Genomic DNA, 20,152 nt, shown 5'->3' with positions numbered 1-20,152 from the left:
AGAATTGATTACTTTTCTGACTAAGCGGCTTAACCCGTTTTCAGTTGTACTTATACTTTATACATCCTGAGATTATAAAATAATCTAGGAACTAGCTTTTTAATTTTGACTTATAAAACCCGATTTTTTAAATTTTTGTTCTATTTACTTTATGAGTAAACATAAATATTGTGGATCAAAAGCGGCAAACAATGTCAAAGCAGATTTCAAAAATTCTTTACCAACAAAATTGTAATAAAACTTCAATGCTGTTCATACCTATATATATAGTTACTTGACGACAGCTTGACGAAATATCTTTAAGTTTTAAATAGCTTTCCCTTCACCATAGAGCAGTAGTTAAGTAATCAGTTTAATATCTTTTCCCATTTCCACTTAATGTTTCGACATTTCGGATATTTATGTGGGCAGACTATTACATGCGCACGCCCACTGTGCGATGTCATAAAAATTGTCTCATTAATCATCACACGACATGCCCCAACGCTCCATGCCCCCTTCCCCCGCCCTTTGCCATCGAGTAAGCCCCATTTCTTGTGTTCTCGTTCGTGATGTTCCCCAACTCAAGGGGCTATTTTGGTGCTGTTTGCAGGAAGCACGGACTTAGTGTGAAAATCCAGCGAGCAATTAAATTGGCTCCCCCATTTTAATTTCCATTTCCACTCCCAGATACACGGATTCAGAACCAGAATCTGAATCAGAATCCGAATCAGATGCAGCCCCTCGAACAAGTGCAGGCAGCATAAATCAAAGGAGTCGGCCCTTCGTGGCAAATGGAAGTGGTATTTTTTACTGGCGTGGCATTTTAAATTGTCTGCGCCATATTTAAAATAGCAACTAATTAATTTATTTTTTCACGCTGCTGCTGGGAAGTGCGCATTAATAAACAATTAAGTCGCTTTAATTGCAGTTAGCCCGGTGGATTATAAATTTCCAAGTGAAAATCCCCCAGCCCGCGGAGCATCCATAATGAGAGCCGTAGCTCCCGACCAAATTCGTTTATTATTGATCAGTTTGGGTCATAAGCTGCTTAACTTTGCCGGGTGCCAAGCCACCATCCATGGAGCTCCTTTTTAATGGAGTCAAGTCCGCTGCGAGGCATTTGGCCATTTCCTAGAAAATTCACTGCTCACTCTGCTAAGCCGAAAATCTGCCCGACACTCACAGTAGCTCACATGGTTCTCATAATTCGATTGGCAAGGGATTGCGTCCTTAGTTTGAGTATCTTAGCATATTTAAACAGAGTGCATATCAATATTAAAGTCACTTCATTTACATACCTTTCAAATGGGTTCCTAACAGATGTCCAGTCTGAAAGTAGAAAACAAAAAGTTCCTTTTAATAAAATAATTAATTCAGGGAAACGTCTTCTTCAATCCACTCGCACTGACAAGCAGTTTTTTCCTTTTAGCATAAATGCCAGCTCCGGCGGAAAAACAACATTCGCTGGCATCTTGGCCAAGTTAATATGATGGGACACGTTAAGCAGGCTTGAATGATGTGTATCAAGGACGAAGAGAAAAACTACCAACTGTGTCAGCAGAATGAAGAAACAACACCAACACAGCAGCCCAGTGCAATGTCTGGTTGGGAAAAATAAAGGGAAAAAAGGACAAGGACGAGCGGAAAACCAAATGGGAATGACGATAGACATTGAACACAAAAAGGGAAAATGGAGCGAAGACATTAGCCTGGAATGACAGCAACAAGATGCGAGATAGACACTCGGCTTATATCAGTTTTGTGTCCTGTCCTGCGAAGGATGCTCCACACCCCCTTCTGGCCCATGGCTGCTGCGAAAACAAAGGCAACTTGCAACCGAAAGGCGTCGAAAGTGCGTGCAACAAATTGAAGCCAACTCGGTGAACAACAAATTCCAATTGACAGACAGCTCTGCAAATGCTCTGAATGGAAATTCGGTAGAGCAGAAAATCGTTGATTTTTAAAACAGCTGTGCAAAATTCATTTCAGCAAAATAAGACAAAAAATGGATGATAAATATATCAATAAATATACATATCTATAAAACACTATTATAACAATGTAAAAATGTTATTGTTATTTAATTGATACAAGGTAACTATAATATAAATATAAATTCTTTTTTATCAGTCACATCTTTCATATTTCATTTCTTTTGAATACTTTTAATTTACAAAAAAAAAATGTTATATAAAAAAAACTAAAATGTAAAGTTTTGCAGTTCTTGCTCATCAAATTTTCAGCCCAGTTTTCTTGAGCAATCTGTAACATGTTGCCAGTTTGAGTCTTCTATTGAAAATCGCTTTTCTGGCCCAAGGACAGTTGGCTTGGCCCAGATCCCAACACTCGCATTCAGAGCCACGCACACACAGGACTTATTCATCACTCACTCACTTAGGCAGCGTGGCGCCCAAGGATCGATGCCGAAGGAAGCTGGTGGAGGAGGATGCCGGCCGGGAGGAGGGAATTCGAAGACGTTGCTCCATCGTCGAGTTCCAATTCCTCTGGCCAGGAAAATACAACGCCGCCAGCTGGCATAGGGCTTTTATTTCCCATTTCTAGACGAGTCCTAAGTGCAGATAGGGAAATGCCTTTCGTGGCTCTGCTTTAGTTTAAATATTTATGTAAGCGCGGCATTTTATGAGAAATATTTCGAAATTGCTCTGCATGGCCGTACTCAAGTATTTTGCTTTTATTATTATTGCAATAGGCCCGAAACTGTGGAAAAACGAATTTATGCCAAGTATTTTTCTTTGTTACAAATGCACTTTGGCAATGATATTTGTGCTTGCCCCATAGCCTGAATATTACAATTTTCATTTAGGGGATTTTTGGAATTTATGAAGCTTATTCGGATTACTAGACTAGTGTTGCAAGCTTTTAAAGTTATGAACCTATGTATCTATCAAAGTATTTTACATCTTTAAGCACGAAACTCTGTACAGCTTATTTTTTAGGACATTCTGAAGTTGAAAAACACATCTTTATTGATATCTCCAACCACTTGCTACGCCTTTCCGTTGCAAACAACATTCCACATACAAATTCAAATCTATTTATATCAATTTACTCACTTCACTGCCGACCTGACAGACAATTTCCAGCAGAGACCCAGGGCTCAGATCTCGTGGTTGAGCAATTTTTCAACAGATAAAATCAAGTCCAAACAAATCAAATCAAATGCAGACAACAGCACAAAAATGTAACTCACAAAACACCGAGAAACACACACACACACGTGCGGCGGTGGCAACTACAGAACAGTGGGAAAGAACAATAACAGGCAGCAACAAAAGTAAATTAATAGAAAACAATAACAATTCCCTTTATTATTATTACTGCAGTGAGTCGAGGGCAGATATCGAAGTGAAGTGAAGTTCCCTTGGAGAGAGATTCGAATTTGTTTCGCCAGCGTTTGTTGTTTGCCGTTAGCTGTTAGCTGTTTGTTTGTTGTTTGTTTTTCGGTAAATGCCCAAGTTTCTGGGCTTCTGAAGTGTCTGTGTTTGTGTTTGTGCATGTGATTTACTCAACGGTATGTAAGTAAAATACAAATCATGTTCAACGCTCGGCCTTGCCCCGAAAAGTGAGCCACACTCTTTTGACACTGGCATACGGGGCGGATGCGTGACGGGGGAACAGCTGAGGTTTGTCCTGGCAAATGGTTGAGTTGTCCCACTCTCTCCGTCAATTTTTCTCTTTTATAAACCCAACAATAGAGACCAAGAAATCAGGCTGAGTGAAAAAGGAAATGGTGCAGGCCAATGCAAACTTTAAATACCCTACCTAAGCTTTATCCGTGAGGTATTTTTCATTTATTGTTAGTCTCGGGCTATAAAAACTTTAGAAGTATGCACCCAAATTTTAGGAATATTTAAATTAAATTTTGTTGCACACAAAAAGTTCTCAGCTATCTTTAACTTTTGGGAACTGACACGCATTTAAAAAGTTTAATGATGATTAAAGGAAAAATTTATATGCATGTATATACTTTGGATACGTATTTCTGCTTTCGGGAGTGGCAAAGTTTTTTAGAAAAACTTATCACACTCGCAGCAAGAGTACAAACTGGGGAAAGAAAATATCACGACAAGCAAAGTGGGATAAAAGTCTCTCAAGGAAAACTTTTGCCAGGTGTTTGTTAGTTAGTATGTGTGTGTGTGTGCGCCAAAAAGTGTGCATGTGTTTCTGTGGCATTACGTGCATTGCATGTCGAATGTGTGTAACAAAGTCTAAAAAACATCAAGCACAAACACAAAGCAGTGGTAACTTTATCTAAAGTACAACATTCCCCAACCTCCGCTCAGACATTTCGTGTTGTTTTGCTGCCTGATTGGTGAGCTCCCTTCGACGGGTCGGTTGTTTTTGGCCAGATTTCACCTGCTTTTACCTGCTTTAAGCCGAAAACGAAACCCTTGTTGCTGCCACGCATGCTATTTTTTTATTTGTCGACTTTTTATTTATTTTTGCTTGGTCGGGGATCATGTCGTGCTTTGGCCACCTTGCAAATGGCTCGCCAATGATTTTTAATGCGATTTCCGAAGCAAAAGAAAGCATCAGACCTGCACTTACACCCAGGACACGAGCCCATTTGGGCGGCTTTGGCAACCTTTTTTAAGTGGCTGGCCAGTGAATGTGGTATGGGCACGGTTTCGGTGTTGGTTTCCGTTTCCTGTTCCGTTGCCGAGATTATGTACGTATGGGTGCGTGCAAGTGACTTTATTTAATGCCATTAACGCAAATTGAAAGTTTTACGCTTTCGCAACGGCCGTTGCATGCGCAATTGAGTTTTTCGGGTCCCTGCGTCTAAATGCCCCCATCATGACGTTTCATCGCATGGCAATGGCACTCCAAAATCACAATTTTCGGGCACGACCCGCCAGAAAATCCTTTTGCCCATTGAATGTCTTGTGTAATTCACTGCGCCTCTCATTGTCCACATACGCATACTCGTTAGTGAAATCCCATCACGAGCCGTGCGTCATGGGAAAATGGAAAAAGTAGCCGGAGTCATTCATGGATTCTATGGCCACTCCATGGCTTAAAACCAAGGACAAGATCTGGCTTTATTGCCAACACTTTGTCGTGTCTGTGGAGAACCCATTACAACTACTTAGAGCATGTAAATAAAGCAGAAATAAGCCAAGGCGAGTGACGAACTGGCAACCAGCATAAGAACAAGCCCGAAGCAAGGTGTATTAACCACCCACCCAACCGGCCACCCACACATCCGCCCACTCACGCCTCCTTGCACCATCCTGCAGAGCATTAACATAATCGTTATGGTTATGCGCGACGTGTGCATAATGGCAGCGTGGGAGGATGATAAGCCGGCACCCAGAGATAGAGACAGATATAAAGAAAAAGAAAGAGATAGCGGGTGATATGGCGGAGGAGAAAGAGATAGAGGCACGAGCAACGGCAGGGACACGAGGATAAACTATGTTAAGTGCGCTGACATTGTGATATATAGTTGGTTTCGCTACTCTCAAGTGGAGAGGAGACATAACTGCATCCTGTGTACAAGATGTCTTTGATGAAATCATTATCTAATTTAAGCTTAACTGGCATTTTTAATCGAGCATCTTTTCAGTTACATTTACTTAATATTTACTAGATGGTGACGCACCATTATTTGAAAAATATCTCAATGTATTTTTACAAGAACAAGCATTTTACTTTCGGTATGCTTGTTTTGAGAATAGCGTACAGTTTTTCTTCGTTTTTCCATTTTGGCTAGTTACCTGCGTTGGGGGCATCCTGGGTTTTAAAGTTGCCAGCGAGCGTTTTGGGGCGTCGTTGCCAGGTGTGCATATCAAGTAGCCGCCACGTCTGCCTTGGGACAAATCCATGTGGCATACTTTTCGGGCACAGGCCATTAGCAAACAAGCAAAGTGCGAAGCACAAGAAGACCGAAAACAAGCACAGACACACGTATGAATATAATAAATTTCCCACACACACACCAACACGGAAGAATGAGAGCGGATAAGGAGGCGGAGAAAAAGTACAGACGGGAAAAGAAACATGCTCTATAAGATATTTCAAATTCCACACGCATAACTTTTGAAATAAAAATTAAAATTCCAATTGCAAACCCTAATAATAAAACAGGCTCGGCCTTTTTTTCGAGCAAAATAAACATGGATTTCAAGACATAGAAAATATGTTTGTATGTCAAATTTAAAAAAATATTTACTTTAAGATTAATTTTTATATAAAAGCCTAGCCTATCAAGTAAGATGTTAATATACGTAATTAAAATATTTAAAAGTTGTTTTGTGTACTTAGATTGACTTGGTATACATACATAAGTACTTCTGAGTTTCTGAGAATTCAGAATTTTTAAAAAATATGGCCCAAGAGGCATTTCAATGGGTTTTGGCTTAGAAGAGCTGGCATTGTGTTTTAATAAGGTGCACTGCAAATTGTAAATACAAATATAAGCATTATAAATAACAATGAAAAGCAAAAAAATGTATATTTGTCTTCTTTAGTATAACATATTTTACTATATTATAGCACAATTTCTCTATAAAAGATTTATGTAGAGTTTTTGTGGCCTTTTGATATTTTGATCAAAAAAGAATGCCCACCATTTCTTTCAGGTCAGTACTTCCTTTTTCGCCAAGTGGCCGCCACATCTTGTAATTGGCATTCCGCACACTGACCGAAATGAAAATGCTACGTGCTTTCATTTCACGTTACGACAGTCGGAGAAGTCCGCACAACGCTCCATTGACCGCCGATGGAAAAGCGGGAAAGCGGGCCCAAAAGCGAAGCTTATTTACCGTGGTTTTGGGGCCGCCCCGGCTCGTTTTAATTTTCTACGTTGCGGGCATACAGAGAGAATGGCGAAGTTTTTGGCGGTTCTTAAAGTCAATCACATTATGCTGGGACATCAGCCATCAAACAGCCGACAAAGGCACTCGAAACCCTTCCAGATGATGGCAAATATTTGTCTGGCCTGCATCCCCGAGCGAAAATCGATCGGCATGTCGAGCACCTTGTATACCCCCAACACCCATTTGCCCATCAAACTGTTTTACTTCCGTTTTATGTGCATATTCAATATACGCAAAAAAATTTCATTTAATTTTTGTTTTCCTTGGCAAGCCTGGCATTGACAGTCGGCAAATTTCGTTGTCAGTCTGACGCGTCTTTCGATAGCTTGTGCTTTTATTATACATATTTGGTTTCCGATGGGTATCCAACTGTTTGTTTTAGTTTTTTTCATCCACTCCAATTCACTTCACGATTGGCAATCCTTTTCGTTCTCTGCTTTAAATGCTTCCTGGAAAATATCCTCTGTGCTGGATTTCTTTCATGATTTATATCTTGCGTAATCCTTGCTCTGCGCTCTTTGGTTTTCCCTGCAACCGCAACCTTTCATCCACCCAATTTATAAGCACCCAAAATACTTGTAAATTTCAGCCGGATTGCCGGCATAAATATACACACCCATATATATATATGTGCGCTGCCACTCAGTTCTTAGCCATCAAATTTATGGCCACTCGTCACACTAACTCATAAAACGGGGGCATTTTAAAAAGGGTTGGGCGCGGTACAAGACTGCAAACACGAGACAACACTTTGCATGTGAACGGGTTTTATGCTGGATCATGGCCATTGGAGTGGGCGGTGGATGATGGTCCGCCGATGAGATTTATGTGCTCTAAGGTTTAGACCGAGTTCCGGCCTGTATTTTGTGGTAAACAGCGCGTCCTGCCGCCAAAACCTGCCACCAAGAGCGCAAAGAGAGAGGGAGCTGCAAAGCCGGCAGAGGACTTGTCGCTATTTATTCTACTAAAAACGCAATAATATATCATCTACAGTTTATCATTGCTATGACGCCAGACTGAAATTATTATCCAGCGAATTTATTGCCTTACAATAAACGCAAAGTGCACGGCGGTATGTCTGTGCGTGGGCTAGGCTTTCTCCGAGTTTATGTATGTGTGTGTGTGTAGCCTGGCATTTCTCCAGCGACATGAAATTGTGGAAAAACAACATTTAGAAAGTGAACTTTTTTGACAAGGCTTCAAAGCCAGGGAAAATGTAACTAAAGAGAGAAATCAAAATCTGGAGGCAACTGTTAGTATACCCTTCAAAAAGAATTAGTTTGAGTTTGCAAAAAGCAGTAAAATATTAAGAAAAGTAATGCCAAAGTTTATATCTTAGACTGATTAATTTAAATCTGTGAAATATCTAAAAACCACAAAACTTTTCTAGGCCTGTAGAGTATGCGAGAGTATCGCAACATAAAGGCTTGAAATAGCTAGCTTGCTAGTTTGCCCTTCGTTTCGTTTCTATTCTTTTTTTTTTTTTGACTGGCTGCACATGGCCCCATGGATACATATACATATTTCTGGCCAAGCTTACAAATTCGTAGCAATCTCGAGAGCTGTCACACAGAAACTCCATCGCGCATATTTTTTACTATTAGCCAAAAGCAAGAGAAAAAATTTGTCAGTCAGGCCAGAGCCGAACTCAAATTGCTCATGCTGTCAACTTTTTTGCGTAACCATTTTCTTTCTATGCTCGTTCCATACATATTTTTGTATTTATTCCATTTTTGCGCAGCGAGACAAATAGCACAAGTTTGCTAAATTGTTGGCCCCATTCCTCAGCTTGTATCCGTATTCTCCATTTTATATTTTCACCCTTTCTGCCTACATTTTTACGACAAACAGCACCCACAGCGTGTTCACTCGTCAGATACTCGCTCTAAACTACATAGTTCTGTTTTGGCAACTGTTTGCCCAAATTGCCACACATTTTGTGCATAAATGACAAATGCCTTTGATGGCATAAAATATGACTTTGGAAATTGTTTTGTAGCAAATAAAATGGGCGTTGCCATCGCTATGAAAGGGTTTGTTTGTCAACTGAGTCGCAGGATATTCCATGAATCAAAGTCGTGGAATTGGTAGATTAGGTGTGAATAGTTTCGACTGAGGGTTCACTAATAGCAAGTGATTTTTTGTGACTATGCTATACAATAATCCGAGTGCTTCATATTGCAGATATTTGATAGGACCTCGATTTATATCAAATGTGTTTTATTTTATATGTATCTATCGCATAAAACGAATAGAAACCCCATTTAAGCCTGTCAATGACGTTTTCTGAACCTTTTTTGCTATTAATTAATTGCCTTTTTGCCAAAAAGTTTAAACAAACTTAACTAATGTTGCCCTACTCACAAAAGTTTCATTCACATGGCTCAAAGTGAAATTTTCACGAGGGCAACGACTTTTCGAACATATGGAAGACATTTCGTGGAATTAGAAAGACTTATTTAAATACCTTAATTAATTAAGCTATAAGAGGCATTGTTATTATTTTATAATATTCATGGAATTATTTCGGGTTTTGTTCGATTTTTAAAAATCGTCGTTGCCTTCCTGCGCTCTCAATAATTAATTAGTTTTCCATATCAATGCCAGTCAGCACTTGACAACTTTGATTCGATTCCTTGATTTCCGAGCTCTAATTCATGCCATGCCTCATATGCGGCTCCAATTAGCTGACGATTGACTTGTCAAAACATCAATTATAACTGACACTCGTCGAATGTTTCACGCTTCCTTGGCAGCTCCGCCATTTCCACGTCGCCCGCGAGGCTTTTCCGGGGAAAAACCCATTTGCATTTACAAGTGGGGCAATAAGTCGAAATGTGAGTTTCTTGTTCGCGGTTCTCCCTTTGCATATCGAATGCGCGCATTAACATGGCAAATAAATGGAAGCATTAAATATTTAATTGGCATAATGCTAATCACTCGATGGCTGCCAAAATTCATTAGCGCTTCGCAAATATGTATATCCACCGATCACATCTGTCAGCACTCAGCCAAACCTCAAAGCCAGCCATCAAAGTCTGAAAATCAACCCATTTCGAGGGGCTTTGGGGTGCAGAAAGCAAGAAAAAAAAAATAAAAACCCTCACCACAATCTGGCACGTGTTTTGCGAGCCCCTTAACCCACCGACCCCCCTCCCTTCCTCCACTGTATCCCCCAAGAAGAGCCCCAAAACTTCCTGGAACCCCAAACCATTCACCATTTCCTGCTGCCAGCTGATGCTGCCTGTGCTGGTGGCAAGCAAACATTACACAATTTTGATTGTATTTCCGTTTCGTATGCGCAGAAAGGCAGCAAACAGGCAGGGGCAGCAACAAAACCCGGTGACAGCAACAGGAAGTTTCGCTTATTTCCGTTTGTTTACCTTTGCGCTGTGCCTTGATTAAATGTCAGGTAACCCCCGGGTCGGAGTTGGGTGGGTTGGGTAGAGGTGGGTTTTTTGGCTCCCTGGCTTTTGCGGTGGTGCAAACACAGCTTGCCTGCTGTGCTACCAACACACTTTTTAGCCATTTTCACCTGGCTCTCCCCTTGGAATATGCCTGCATACGTCAGCATAATCTTATTAACAAGGCAAGTATTCTAATGATGCCTGGGCACTAAATGTCTTTCGTGGCAATAAGAGAGCAAGCCGCAATATTTGTTAGGTTCAAAAGAGTGGGGCTGGCATCTGCGGATTAGTTGGATTACAGTTGGCTAAGTGGGAATTGCGAGAAGAGTCTTGATAATTCTGAGTAAACTTAAACTGCCATAAATATTCGCTTGTTTCTCCTTCCCCATTTCCACAACGTACTAATGTGCCTTAATCCGTATATTAACAATTGTGGATACGCTGAATTATTGGTATTATGCGTAGCTATTTAATTTGTGGACAGGTGACTTTCTGGTCTGGGCTGCTCGACACCTGGCATTCTCAATGATGGCTTAAAGTGTCGCGCAGACCTTAAATTACAGGGCGCACATTGCGAACCGACTGGCCGCCGACTGCAGCTAATTAATTGGCCGCAATTTGCGCGGTAAAAGTTGGTCGGGAAAATGGAAATTCGCCCGCTTTGTAGGTCAACAACAATGATGTTGCGGCTCTGCCTCAGTTGCTGCTGCTGCCGGTTTCGGTTGTCTGCCAATTGTTGTTGCCGGCTCATGCTTTGGCATAATTTATGTTGGCCGAAAAATGTTGGTGCACTTTTGCCGTATTTATTTATTTTCTTATGTTTTAGCGTGTGTTTGCTGTTGCTGCTGTTTTCATTTGGCGGCATTAAAAGCTGCCGCGAAAATGTTTTATTTACCGAAAAATGTATTAGCATGTCTGCCCGGAACATTTACATAATTGCTCAACAAACCCGGGCATAGATACAGATACACACACGTGTGTGTGTGTGGAAAGTGTGTGATATTTCGGTCTATGTCTGTGCACTTTTGGAATTAAGCCAAATTGGAAAATAACCAAAATCGTCGATAAAACGTTGTTTTACATGGAAGCGCCATGACTAAATTAAAATACATTCTGCTAGAGCTTAGTTGGTAATATAAACTAAAATGCAAAATAGGAAATTAAAATTTGAAAAGAATATTTTCTTTTTCTGCTTACTTAAGTTCATATATTCTTTAGAAGCGATTGGATGCTCACCACATCCGCCAGTGCAGCATTAAATTCCCGATAAAATCTATTAAATATTTAACTTATCGCCGCTCTAAATCAATAGCCAAATATATTAGCCCCATTATATACACTCTCAGACAATACATAGACAGGCACACGCACACCACTGCACATAAAAACCCATTCAAGCGTTTCATAATGATATGAGAAAAACGAAAAAAGAGATGTGAAAAATAGCAAGCCCAACACATTGCCTCAACTCATTTTCGCATAAAAGGACGCCAATGTGTCGGGCCTGGCAAAAGGCCAAAAATGAACTAACACATTCGAAGGCTAACACACACACACGCACATGTACACAGATGCTGGGCTAACCCATACAAGGACACTCGCTTACCATAGCTCCTCTATATAAAGCCATTGCTACATGGCAAACAATAAATGTACGCTGCCAGGACAAGAGACCAACTAAATTATCAGTAATATTGGAGCACCAGGATAACGCTCCGCATGGATCTCTGTGTGTGTGTGTGTGTTTCTGTGTGTATGTGCGAAAGGGGCGTTGCTAGAGGGAGGTCCTTCGGTAGGCGTGGCAAATAAACACATCAGGCAAAATGCTTTTTACTTAAATTAACAGAGCTCCGAGCAGCTTCCTTCGCTTTTCGACACCCAACTAACGTTTAGTCGTTAACTTTCAGTGTGTGAGTGAAGAGCACTTGGAACAACTATAAATGTTCCAGCGGAAAACTTCTTAAAAGGGTTATACATCTGCTAATAATAATATACAAAAGTTCTTATGTATTAATACATATAACTTTTTTAGAATATGTAAACAAGCGGCTTACATATATTAAAGGATAGTATACTTAGTTTATAGATATTTTATTATATGTCTTATATGCCTATTTTATTAAAGTGTACCTGATTGCATAGTTTTGGCGACAGCTCACGAAGACACATTGGAAATGTCAGGCAGAAAATCCATGAACTACATTGAAAATGGATATTTGAGAAAGAAAAAACCCTTTTTGGCACTTGAAAACCGAGACGCTAGCACGCATATGATTTGCCAACGAGGCACATCAATAATTGAGTTTGCACCATTTTTCTAATGGCATATAAGATTCCATGTTCGCTCATAGAATTACGTAATGGTATCATAATACCCAACTCGCTGGGGTGCAGGAACAAGCTGCTCATCAGCTCCTCCTTCAGCTGCCGCTCCAGCTTCTTCTCCACCTCCTCAGTCCAATTCCCTCATTTCCAGAGCTTTGGCAGCTCTTTCCTGATATGGCATACTTAAGCAATCGAGGCAAATGTTTTATCGTCACTTTGGCACACACACTCACACTACTGAAATAGGGATATATATATACATATATATGTATGTATGTATTTGGTGCGTATGTGTCTGTGTGCGGAATACAAAATGGCGCCAGTTTCCTTTGCCGTTGGGCTCTCTGCATCGTTTGGTTCGCCTCAATCTCAATCGTTAGAAAAGTCTATCAACGCAGGGGCCCGAAGGCCAAAAAAGGCAGGGTGGCAAGGAATCCGGGCTGAAAGGCGAAAAGACAAGCACAAACTGAACTTAAGCGCCGATTTTCGAGAGAAAATGTTTAATAACACGGCTTCACTTCACTTTACTTGCTCCCTTCAGCCGAACCCTTGGCATCGCGTATACGACAAGTTGTACCATTGTAAATTTAATAAAGCCAGGGTTAAGTAGTTAGGCTGGAAATCAAGAAGCCAGCAATTATTTGGTTACGCAATTACCACAGCCAGGCAACCGGCAGGTTCAATAGGCTTAAATAATTTGCCCAAATCCCCTTGGCGCAAAAACAAACAAATAAATTCAATGCAAAAGAGGCGAACAACTTTCCGGTCTCGAAAAACACAAACACAAATAGTGAAAGTTTACAGGGCATGATACTTGGGGGCTGTTTGGGACAAGTGGGCGTGGCTTGGCAACAGTGGAAAGTCAAAGCGACAAATGCCCGTTTCCCGAATTGCCGCACAATTTATTATTATTGTTCTATACAAACAGCAAATGCGCGAAAATAGAGCTGGCTCAAGAGTAGAAGTAATAACTAAACATTAACCAATTTTTCTTTTTGTTACAACAATGGCATAGTTTTTGCCCTTCTTTAACTGAAAGTCAAAACATTAGTTGCTTTGCGCGATTTCAAAGGCAACAATATCGAAATAGCTCACCCTCCACAAAAATGTTGCCGAAGTGGAGTTTCTCTGTAGTTTCCATTTCGCCCTAGTTTCTGTGATTTTCATTTGGAAACAACATCAAGCATTTGCTTTTTATTTGATGCATTTTTTGCGGCTTGCTTTGAATTTGAAATTGAAAGGAAAAGCAGAAAAATTACAAGTTTGCAATTATTCCCAGTGCACTAAACTCAATTCAAAACGAAAAATGTAAACAAAAATATAAAATAAAACTATAAATAGAATAGAATACTAAAAAAAGCAAGAGTAGATATATTTCAAATATTTATTTGACTCACATCCTGTATTTCAATAAACAATTTTAACTTATTTATTGCCAGCCATTCATCAGCACAATGAATTACTTCGCTCGGAGGTATGTACATTTTGCCTGCTGAGCTGCAACTCAATCATACACGGTTTAAAGAATTTATATTTATGGCCATATGCAATCAACGGAACCAATGTGTCCGCCAATTGTCCATCAAAACGAGAGCACACCCATGCATTTCGCATTAAATCAATTCGCGTTGACTCGCTGGCCACAAAAAGTTGCACAAAGCTACGCCCATCAATCAAACATAAGACACCAACAAAACCAGGACGAAATGACAAAACGATAAGCCGCGCCACACAGATATGTATGTATATGTATGCACATATACGAGCTGCACATGGGTTTATACATTTAATTAAAATGCGGAACACAGACACAATATTCGTCAAAGTGATTGGCCCCAAAGCGGCTTAGTGAACTTAAGTAAATTAAATGTTATGGTTTTTCGGGTAGGCGGAGTCAAGGGCTGATGGGGTATAGAGTTGGGGAAACCTCAATGAAAATTGTCTTTAAAACGGATTTCGGCGACGACAATGCGAATCGCAATAAATACTCCACCAAGTGGTGGGTGTGTCTGGGCTCAGAGGGTTGGTTGGTTGGTTGGTGCACAGAGCTCTGGGAAATTTGCATATTTTAAATTACTAGTGGGGCCGCTCGGCGACGATTGCTTTTGGGGTTGACAATGGCGCGCTGCCACGACAACTCCAATTTATTTGTAATTTGTTCGAAATTTATAAACGCCGCTCCCACAACACCCATATCCTGGCCCCAGAGAGTCTCTATTTCACACACGCACACCCTGCCACACATAATTGCACTCATAAAATGGCAAATACCCGGCTCCGCACGCTTCGATATTTATGCCGGAAAGTGATACCCATTGCGAAAGTGGGTGTTATGGAATAATCGAATTTTATAAACATATAAGGAAGGAATTGTACTCATCTGCATGCAATATTTTATTATGGCTTTGAAATAGTGTTGCTCCCTTGGAGTTCCCTTTCAAGGAATTGGAATTCTCTACGTATTATCCCATTGCTATTATCGAATTATGTACTAGTTGGCATGACCAGGTCGACCACCTCGTTTCCAGGAAGTCCAATCCCACATGCAGACATATCTTAATGCTCGCAGACTTAGGGTAGCTGGGAAGCAAACAAACAAATTATGTGCTCATTTGAATACACATTCTAATGCGAATCACGTTGACAAAAATTCATTGAAGCGTGCAGGATACAGGATACGCACACAACCGCACCGGACTGGAAGGATACCTTGACTTTCGAACTCTGGTCTATCCAATCAGGCCTGCTGTCCGGGTCCTGGCGCAGATAAAGATAACGTGGGAGTGGCAAATGATCCCCACCTCGGACGCTGACAAGGACATATTTATAAAGCGCTCATTTCGAGCAAAGCACATATGTACATGGCTGGAGTGGCATTCCAATATCCAGTTAATCTATCAGGACATGGTGCACTGTGTAGAAAATTAAATGTGCTAGCTGGAGTCTCAGACACTAAGAAAAAACGGATGGCACATTTAAGATTGTTCACTGATATTCAAAAAGCTTACATGCAATATGTGCCTAATGAATTCCCTCATTACGTAGTATTGCGTGAAAAAACCTCATAAAAATCAAATTAACTGCTATGCAACATAATTTTCTGCCAGTGCGTTTGTATGCCAATGTCCTTGTTGTCCTTGTGCCATGTAAATGCAAACTAAATATGTACAAACGCCACAGCCAGGCACTAAGTCGATTGCTTCAAGGACTTTCTCGCGCTTAGCGTAGAAAGCCAGGGAAATTTGCAGAAAGGGGAGCAGAAAGATGGTGAAAGGAGGCGGAGTGGGAGTGGGAGTAGCTTGGATTCCTGGCGGCTTTGTCATTCACACCCAGTTGGATGTCTGCCTCCATCGCTCTATTCCGCATTGTCACTGCTAACAGCTCCTCCACATCTCGCTTTGGTGTCCCCTCGAGTGTAAATGAGTGGCTCCATTCTCTGCACCACCGCACCACCATCCCCAAAACCCCACCCACCTGGCTGGTACATGTGCCGAGAAGGCTTTTTAATAAGCAATTTATTTTTAGCTTAACAACGCTCATGTAATGAAAAACGCGAAGCCTCAGCGGCTTACAATTCACTTGCAATGATTTCTCCGCCCAGCTCCCGCCCACTTTTCCATCCTCTTTTTTCCGCGCTGAGCGTATTTGCCAACGATAATTAATTTTTTTGGCCTACCCCAAGCGCGAAGCTAAGACCATGAGTTCGTACCGCATTAAAAAGAAATTAAAATGTTGCCTTACTCCTCCGCATTTTCCACCTCGCCAGTCTCAAGTACATCTAATGAGATAACTCGGAGGCAACTGGCGAGAATTGAGTGTATGGTGTATAATAATGGACAGCGAGGAAAACTGGTTGAGTATTTGTTGAGTATTGAATTAAAATATTCAAAGGTCTCTTTAAGAAGCTCTTTAATAAAACTTAAGATCAATATCTAACAGTCTCGTTTGAATTATTATTTAAAATGGTACCCTATTCATTAAAATTTCTAGCTGTTTCAAATCTGCGAAACGAACTGAATTATTAAACGTTACGTAAATGCTTGACATAATTAATGCATTTAAATGGCAATTATTTCTATTTAACAATATAGTTATTGTAAAAAGTGGATTCTCCTTATGTTTGTCATTCCACAAGATGCTACCTTCCAAGCAAGTTCCATTTTTGTTCACCATAATCCTGTTTCTGGCTGGACTGGGTCAGCACGCAGCTCAACGAGTACTCCCAGACTGCGTTCTTTATCCAAGATGCCTGATCACAAAGGACCCGTGTTGCATGTAAAGCATCTATAAAAATCAACGAAGGATCTGGTATCTAGAACTGGAACTGTAGTTCGAAATATCAGCACTTCTCAAGGCCTTAACAAAAACTGCAATCTGTTTTTATATATACAAATATCCATAAATATGTGGCCTTAACATGGCAACATTTCAAGTCTTCCAATAAATCAATTTCGTTTTTATTGTGAGTGCCGTTTGTCTGTGTTACTTTTACATGACCAGTACCAGCGATTTTTCTGGCCATTTGTATGTCGTTCAGTTAATAAAGGCCCAGCCTCGAAAAGAAAAAGTAGCAAATTCAACAAGCAGGCAAAAACTCTCGGTTTTACTTTTGGCCCGCAAGCGTATAAATATTGTTTTTAAAACCCAATGAAATATTGCATGCGTTTTTGATGAATCGCCCATATGTACACATAGCATTTATAAATAAATAAATATAATCATAAATAAATAATGGACCAGCACATGACAGCACGGTGGCAAAAACGCACAAAGAAAAATAAATATTACACCAAATTGAAAACTTACTTCAAAGCCACAGCGCCGCTTTTGATTTACATATTTTATTTAATTCGACATAAAAAATGCAGTAAAAAATATAATTTAATGTAATGAATCAAAATTAGTGCATTGTAATTTTAGTATTTATAGGCCAAACAGGTATATATCAATGAAGTATCAACCTTAAAGTATCTCAAAAATAATATTTTAAAGCTGTCTGGAATTTTGTGGAACCCACCTTTTTATCGTTTTAATCATCCGCGGCTTAGTGCTGCAAAAGCAACCTGAAAAAACAACGCAAAAGGGTTTCATATTAGAAATGTATAAAACTTTTCGTTCCATTTTGTTTTGTTGCCCCCGTTTTTTAATATAAAATGGCTTTGGGTGAAAAATTTGGCAAGTGAAACGGGCAAGGAGAATATGTAAATATGTGTTGGATACTGGATGCTGGATGCCTTTGGAGCCTACGGAGCAGCATGCTCGGAATTTAAATTTGTAGCTAAGCCTCTTCATTTTGCGAAAGCAACTGGACCCTTTTGTGGGTGTGTGCGATGTATCTTTGGTGACAAAGGACAATGCCATCAGGCTGTTGGGGGGCGACAATAAAATTAAATATTCTATTTAATGGCGCCGTAGTATGCCAGACGCGTCGCGCAACTTTTCTTGATGCATTCCTGCAGGAACAGGGGCTTGGGCCGGGACCTTTGACCTCATCGGCCAGTTCATAACTACAACTTGAACTTCCTGCAGCTAACCCTTTGCTTGCTGCAAATAACAAATAACAAACTCGCACTGCAATCCAATAAAAAAAGCAGTAAACTTTCATTTTAATTCCGTTTCCTCTCCGCTCGAATTGCAGCCGGTTTATTCGAATTCTGATTGTCCGTTTATTAGCCCGAGGCCCCTCTTGAGTAAGCAAAAAGAAAGCCACGTCCATGTCCTCGCCAGGGGCATGCAAATAAAACAGATTTTATTGGCGGTCCTTGGATCCCTTTTCTTTATACCAATTTTCGCCCAGCACTTTGCCTTTTTTTCTGACCCAACAAGAGCGATGGAAGGGTTTTTGTTTTGCAATTTCGTGTGCCATATAAATTAAACAGATAATATAAATTAGATGGTATCGGGGCGGCTTGTGTGATCAGATACCGAAAGCATATTTCTAAGGCTAGGCTCAGCCAAAATCGATGACACAAATAATGCCTCAATTAAGCTGCCACCAAAGTTGTTGAGCCGGCGATGAAAAACATAATGAAAAGCAAGCATAATATTTTCATCTCCTTTAGGTCGAGTCCACAATTCCGCACTCCACAATCACTTTCAATAGATATTTAATACTCGGCAGCATTTTTTGTTTGCCCATCCATGCCCATCCCCATCGAACCGTCCCCCGCAGACCACGAGGAATAACCACAGCAAACAGAGTCTAAACTTTTTATTCCGCGCTCCTTGCGCCGACAGACGTAATGAGTGGGCGGATGTTGGGGGTCAAAGGTCGGTACGTAGCGGGGCGGCGTAGGCAGACTCGGCATTTGTTTGAGCAATATTTTCGTGTATATTTTTCAGCTTTTCTGAACATTGCTGATGGTTATTTTTAGTACCCAATGAGGTGATTTCTTCGGGTATGCGCATTTAAGGGCATTTCAAAACGGCAACACTACTCTATATGCCACAATAAATGAAAGTACACTGTATACCCATTGAAATGTATTCAAACCGCTGTAATAAGGTAAAAATGAAGCGCATTATGCCGTTTGTTAAACTAACGCTATTTCTTTTTAAATAAAATGAACTTCAATGCATATTATTTTGGTCAAAAACAAATATTTTATATGACTCTCAATAGGTACAAAATAGTCGATAATTTAGTTTCATCATCCCTTGACTCGGGCCAAAAGTTTTAAAGGCGTCACAACCTTAGAGAGCATTACAACTCACTTGTTCCGGCTGACGGGGGAGGTTTCCAGAACTGGGTCTTAGCCCGGGTTCGGGGGTTGCCTGGTTCCTGTTCGAGTTGGCCAGGGTTGCCAGGTTCTTGCACACCCACTCACCCCCACTGACGGCGCATAATTGCGCCGCGTCTGAGGAAAATGAAAATATTTGAAGCTGCGAGCTTCTCAAGTGTAAAAAATTTAATTTCGAAATGTAGGTTTAACGAACGGAAATTGCTTTCGCTCTCCGCGGGAAAATGGAGTAAGCCCTTGCCGTTATTATTGTTGCCTGATTTTCCCTCAACTTTTCGCCATCCTGTTGTTCCTGTCGCTTTTCGGCTGTGGAAAAAGCAAAGTAAATGCAAAGCCAGAAACAAAGTCGATGGAAAGCATCGAGTCCCAGGCGAAAGCGTATCTCATTTGTGTTTTCGTTTGCAATTTGTTTGGCTAACTTTCTGATTGAGCTCGTGGCTCATTGCGGCGCATAACAGGCGCCGAATGGAATTATTTAATGTTTTACATTTGGCCCAAACAGCCGCCCCCCCGCCAGCACAACTTGGCCCCATTTCCCCGATGGCAGACTGCCGGGTAATTGCAATTGATTTGTCGAGCACTTTGCACGCCAATTTGTTTCTGGTCACGGTCAGTTTGGCTGGGAAATGTGGTCAAGGCTGTGGGGGGCCTGCAAATTGAGAATGTTATAATAATAATAAGTGGGCAAAACTTGAAGGCTCTCTTTGATCTTGCGATGTGAAAAACCAAATTAGCACCTTGCCAAAATGCTTTGACCCACATTGGAGCAGAGGGGAGCAATCAATTTCCCATCTCAAGGGTGCCAATCAGTTGAAGCATTTAACGGCCGATGATTTGCTGAGGAGAATGGGCTGTT

At 40.7% G+C, this 20,152-nt stretch overlaps 2 protein-coding genes across 2 annotated transcripts in view; one reads left to right on the top strand and one right to left on the bottom strand.

Annotated features, from left to right (window-relative positions):
- The window catches only part of LOC117144944, a 43,260-nt gene that overhangs the window by 16,975 nt on the left and 6,133 nt on the right, over window positions 1-20,152 (bottom strand). The window contains exons 2-3 of the mRNA XM_033310401.1: window positions 17,574-17,619; window positions 1,281-1,311 (exon numbers count right to left, since the gene is read on the bottom strand). The gene's annotated coding sequence lies outside the window, so the exon portion shown is untranslated. The remainder of the gene's footprint in view (window positions 1-1,280; window positions 1,312-17,573; window positions 17,620-20,152) is intronic.
- LOC117144972 (accessory gland peptide Acp33A) lies at window positions 16,670-17,022 on the top strand. The gene has a single exon (XM_033310437.1). The coding sequence runs from the start codon at window positions 16,692-16,694 to the stop codon at window positions 16,833-16,835; it is 144 nt and encodes a 47-aa protein (XP_033166328.1). The 5' UTR covers window positions 16,670-16,691; the 3' UTR covers window positions 16,836-17,022.

Source organism: Drosophila mauritiana, chromosome 2L (genome assembly GCF_004382145.1).
Source record: "Drosophila mauritiana strain mau12 chromosome 2L, ASM438214v1, whole genome shotgun sequence".
Taxonomy (NCBI): domain Eukaryota; kingdom Metazoa; phylum Arthropoda; class Insecta; order Diptera; family Drosophilidae; genus Drosophila; species Drosophila mauritiana.
This window is presented reverse-complemented; position numbering and strand designations above follow the sequence as displayed.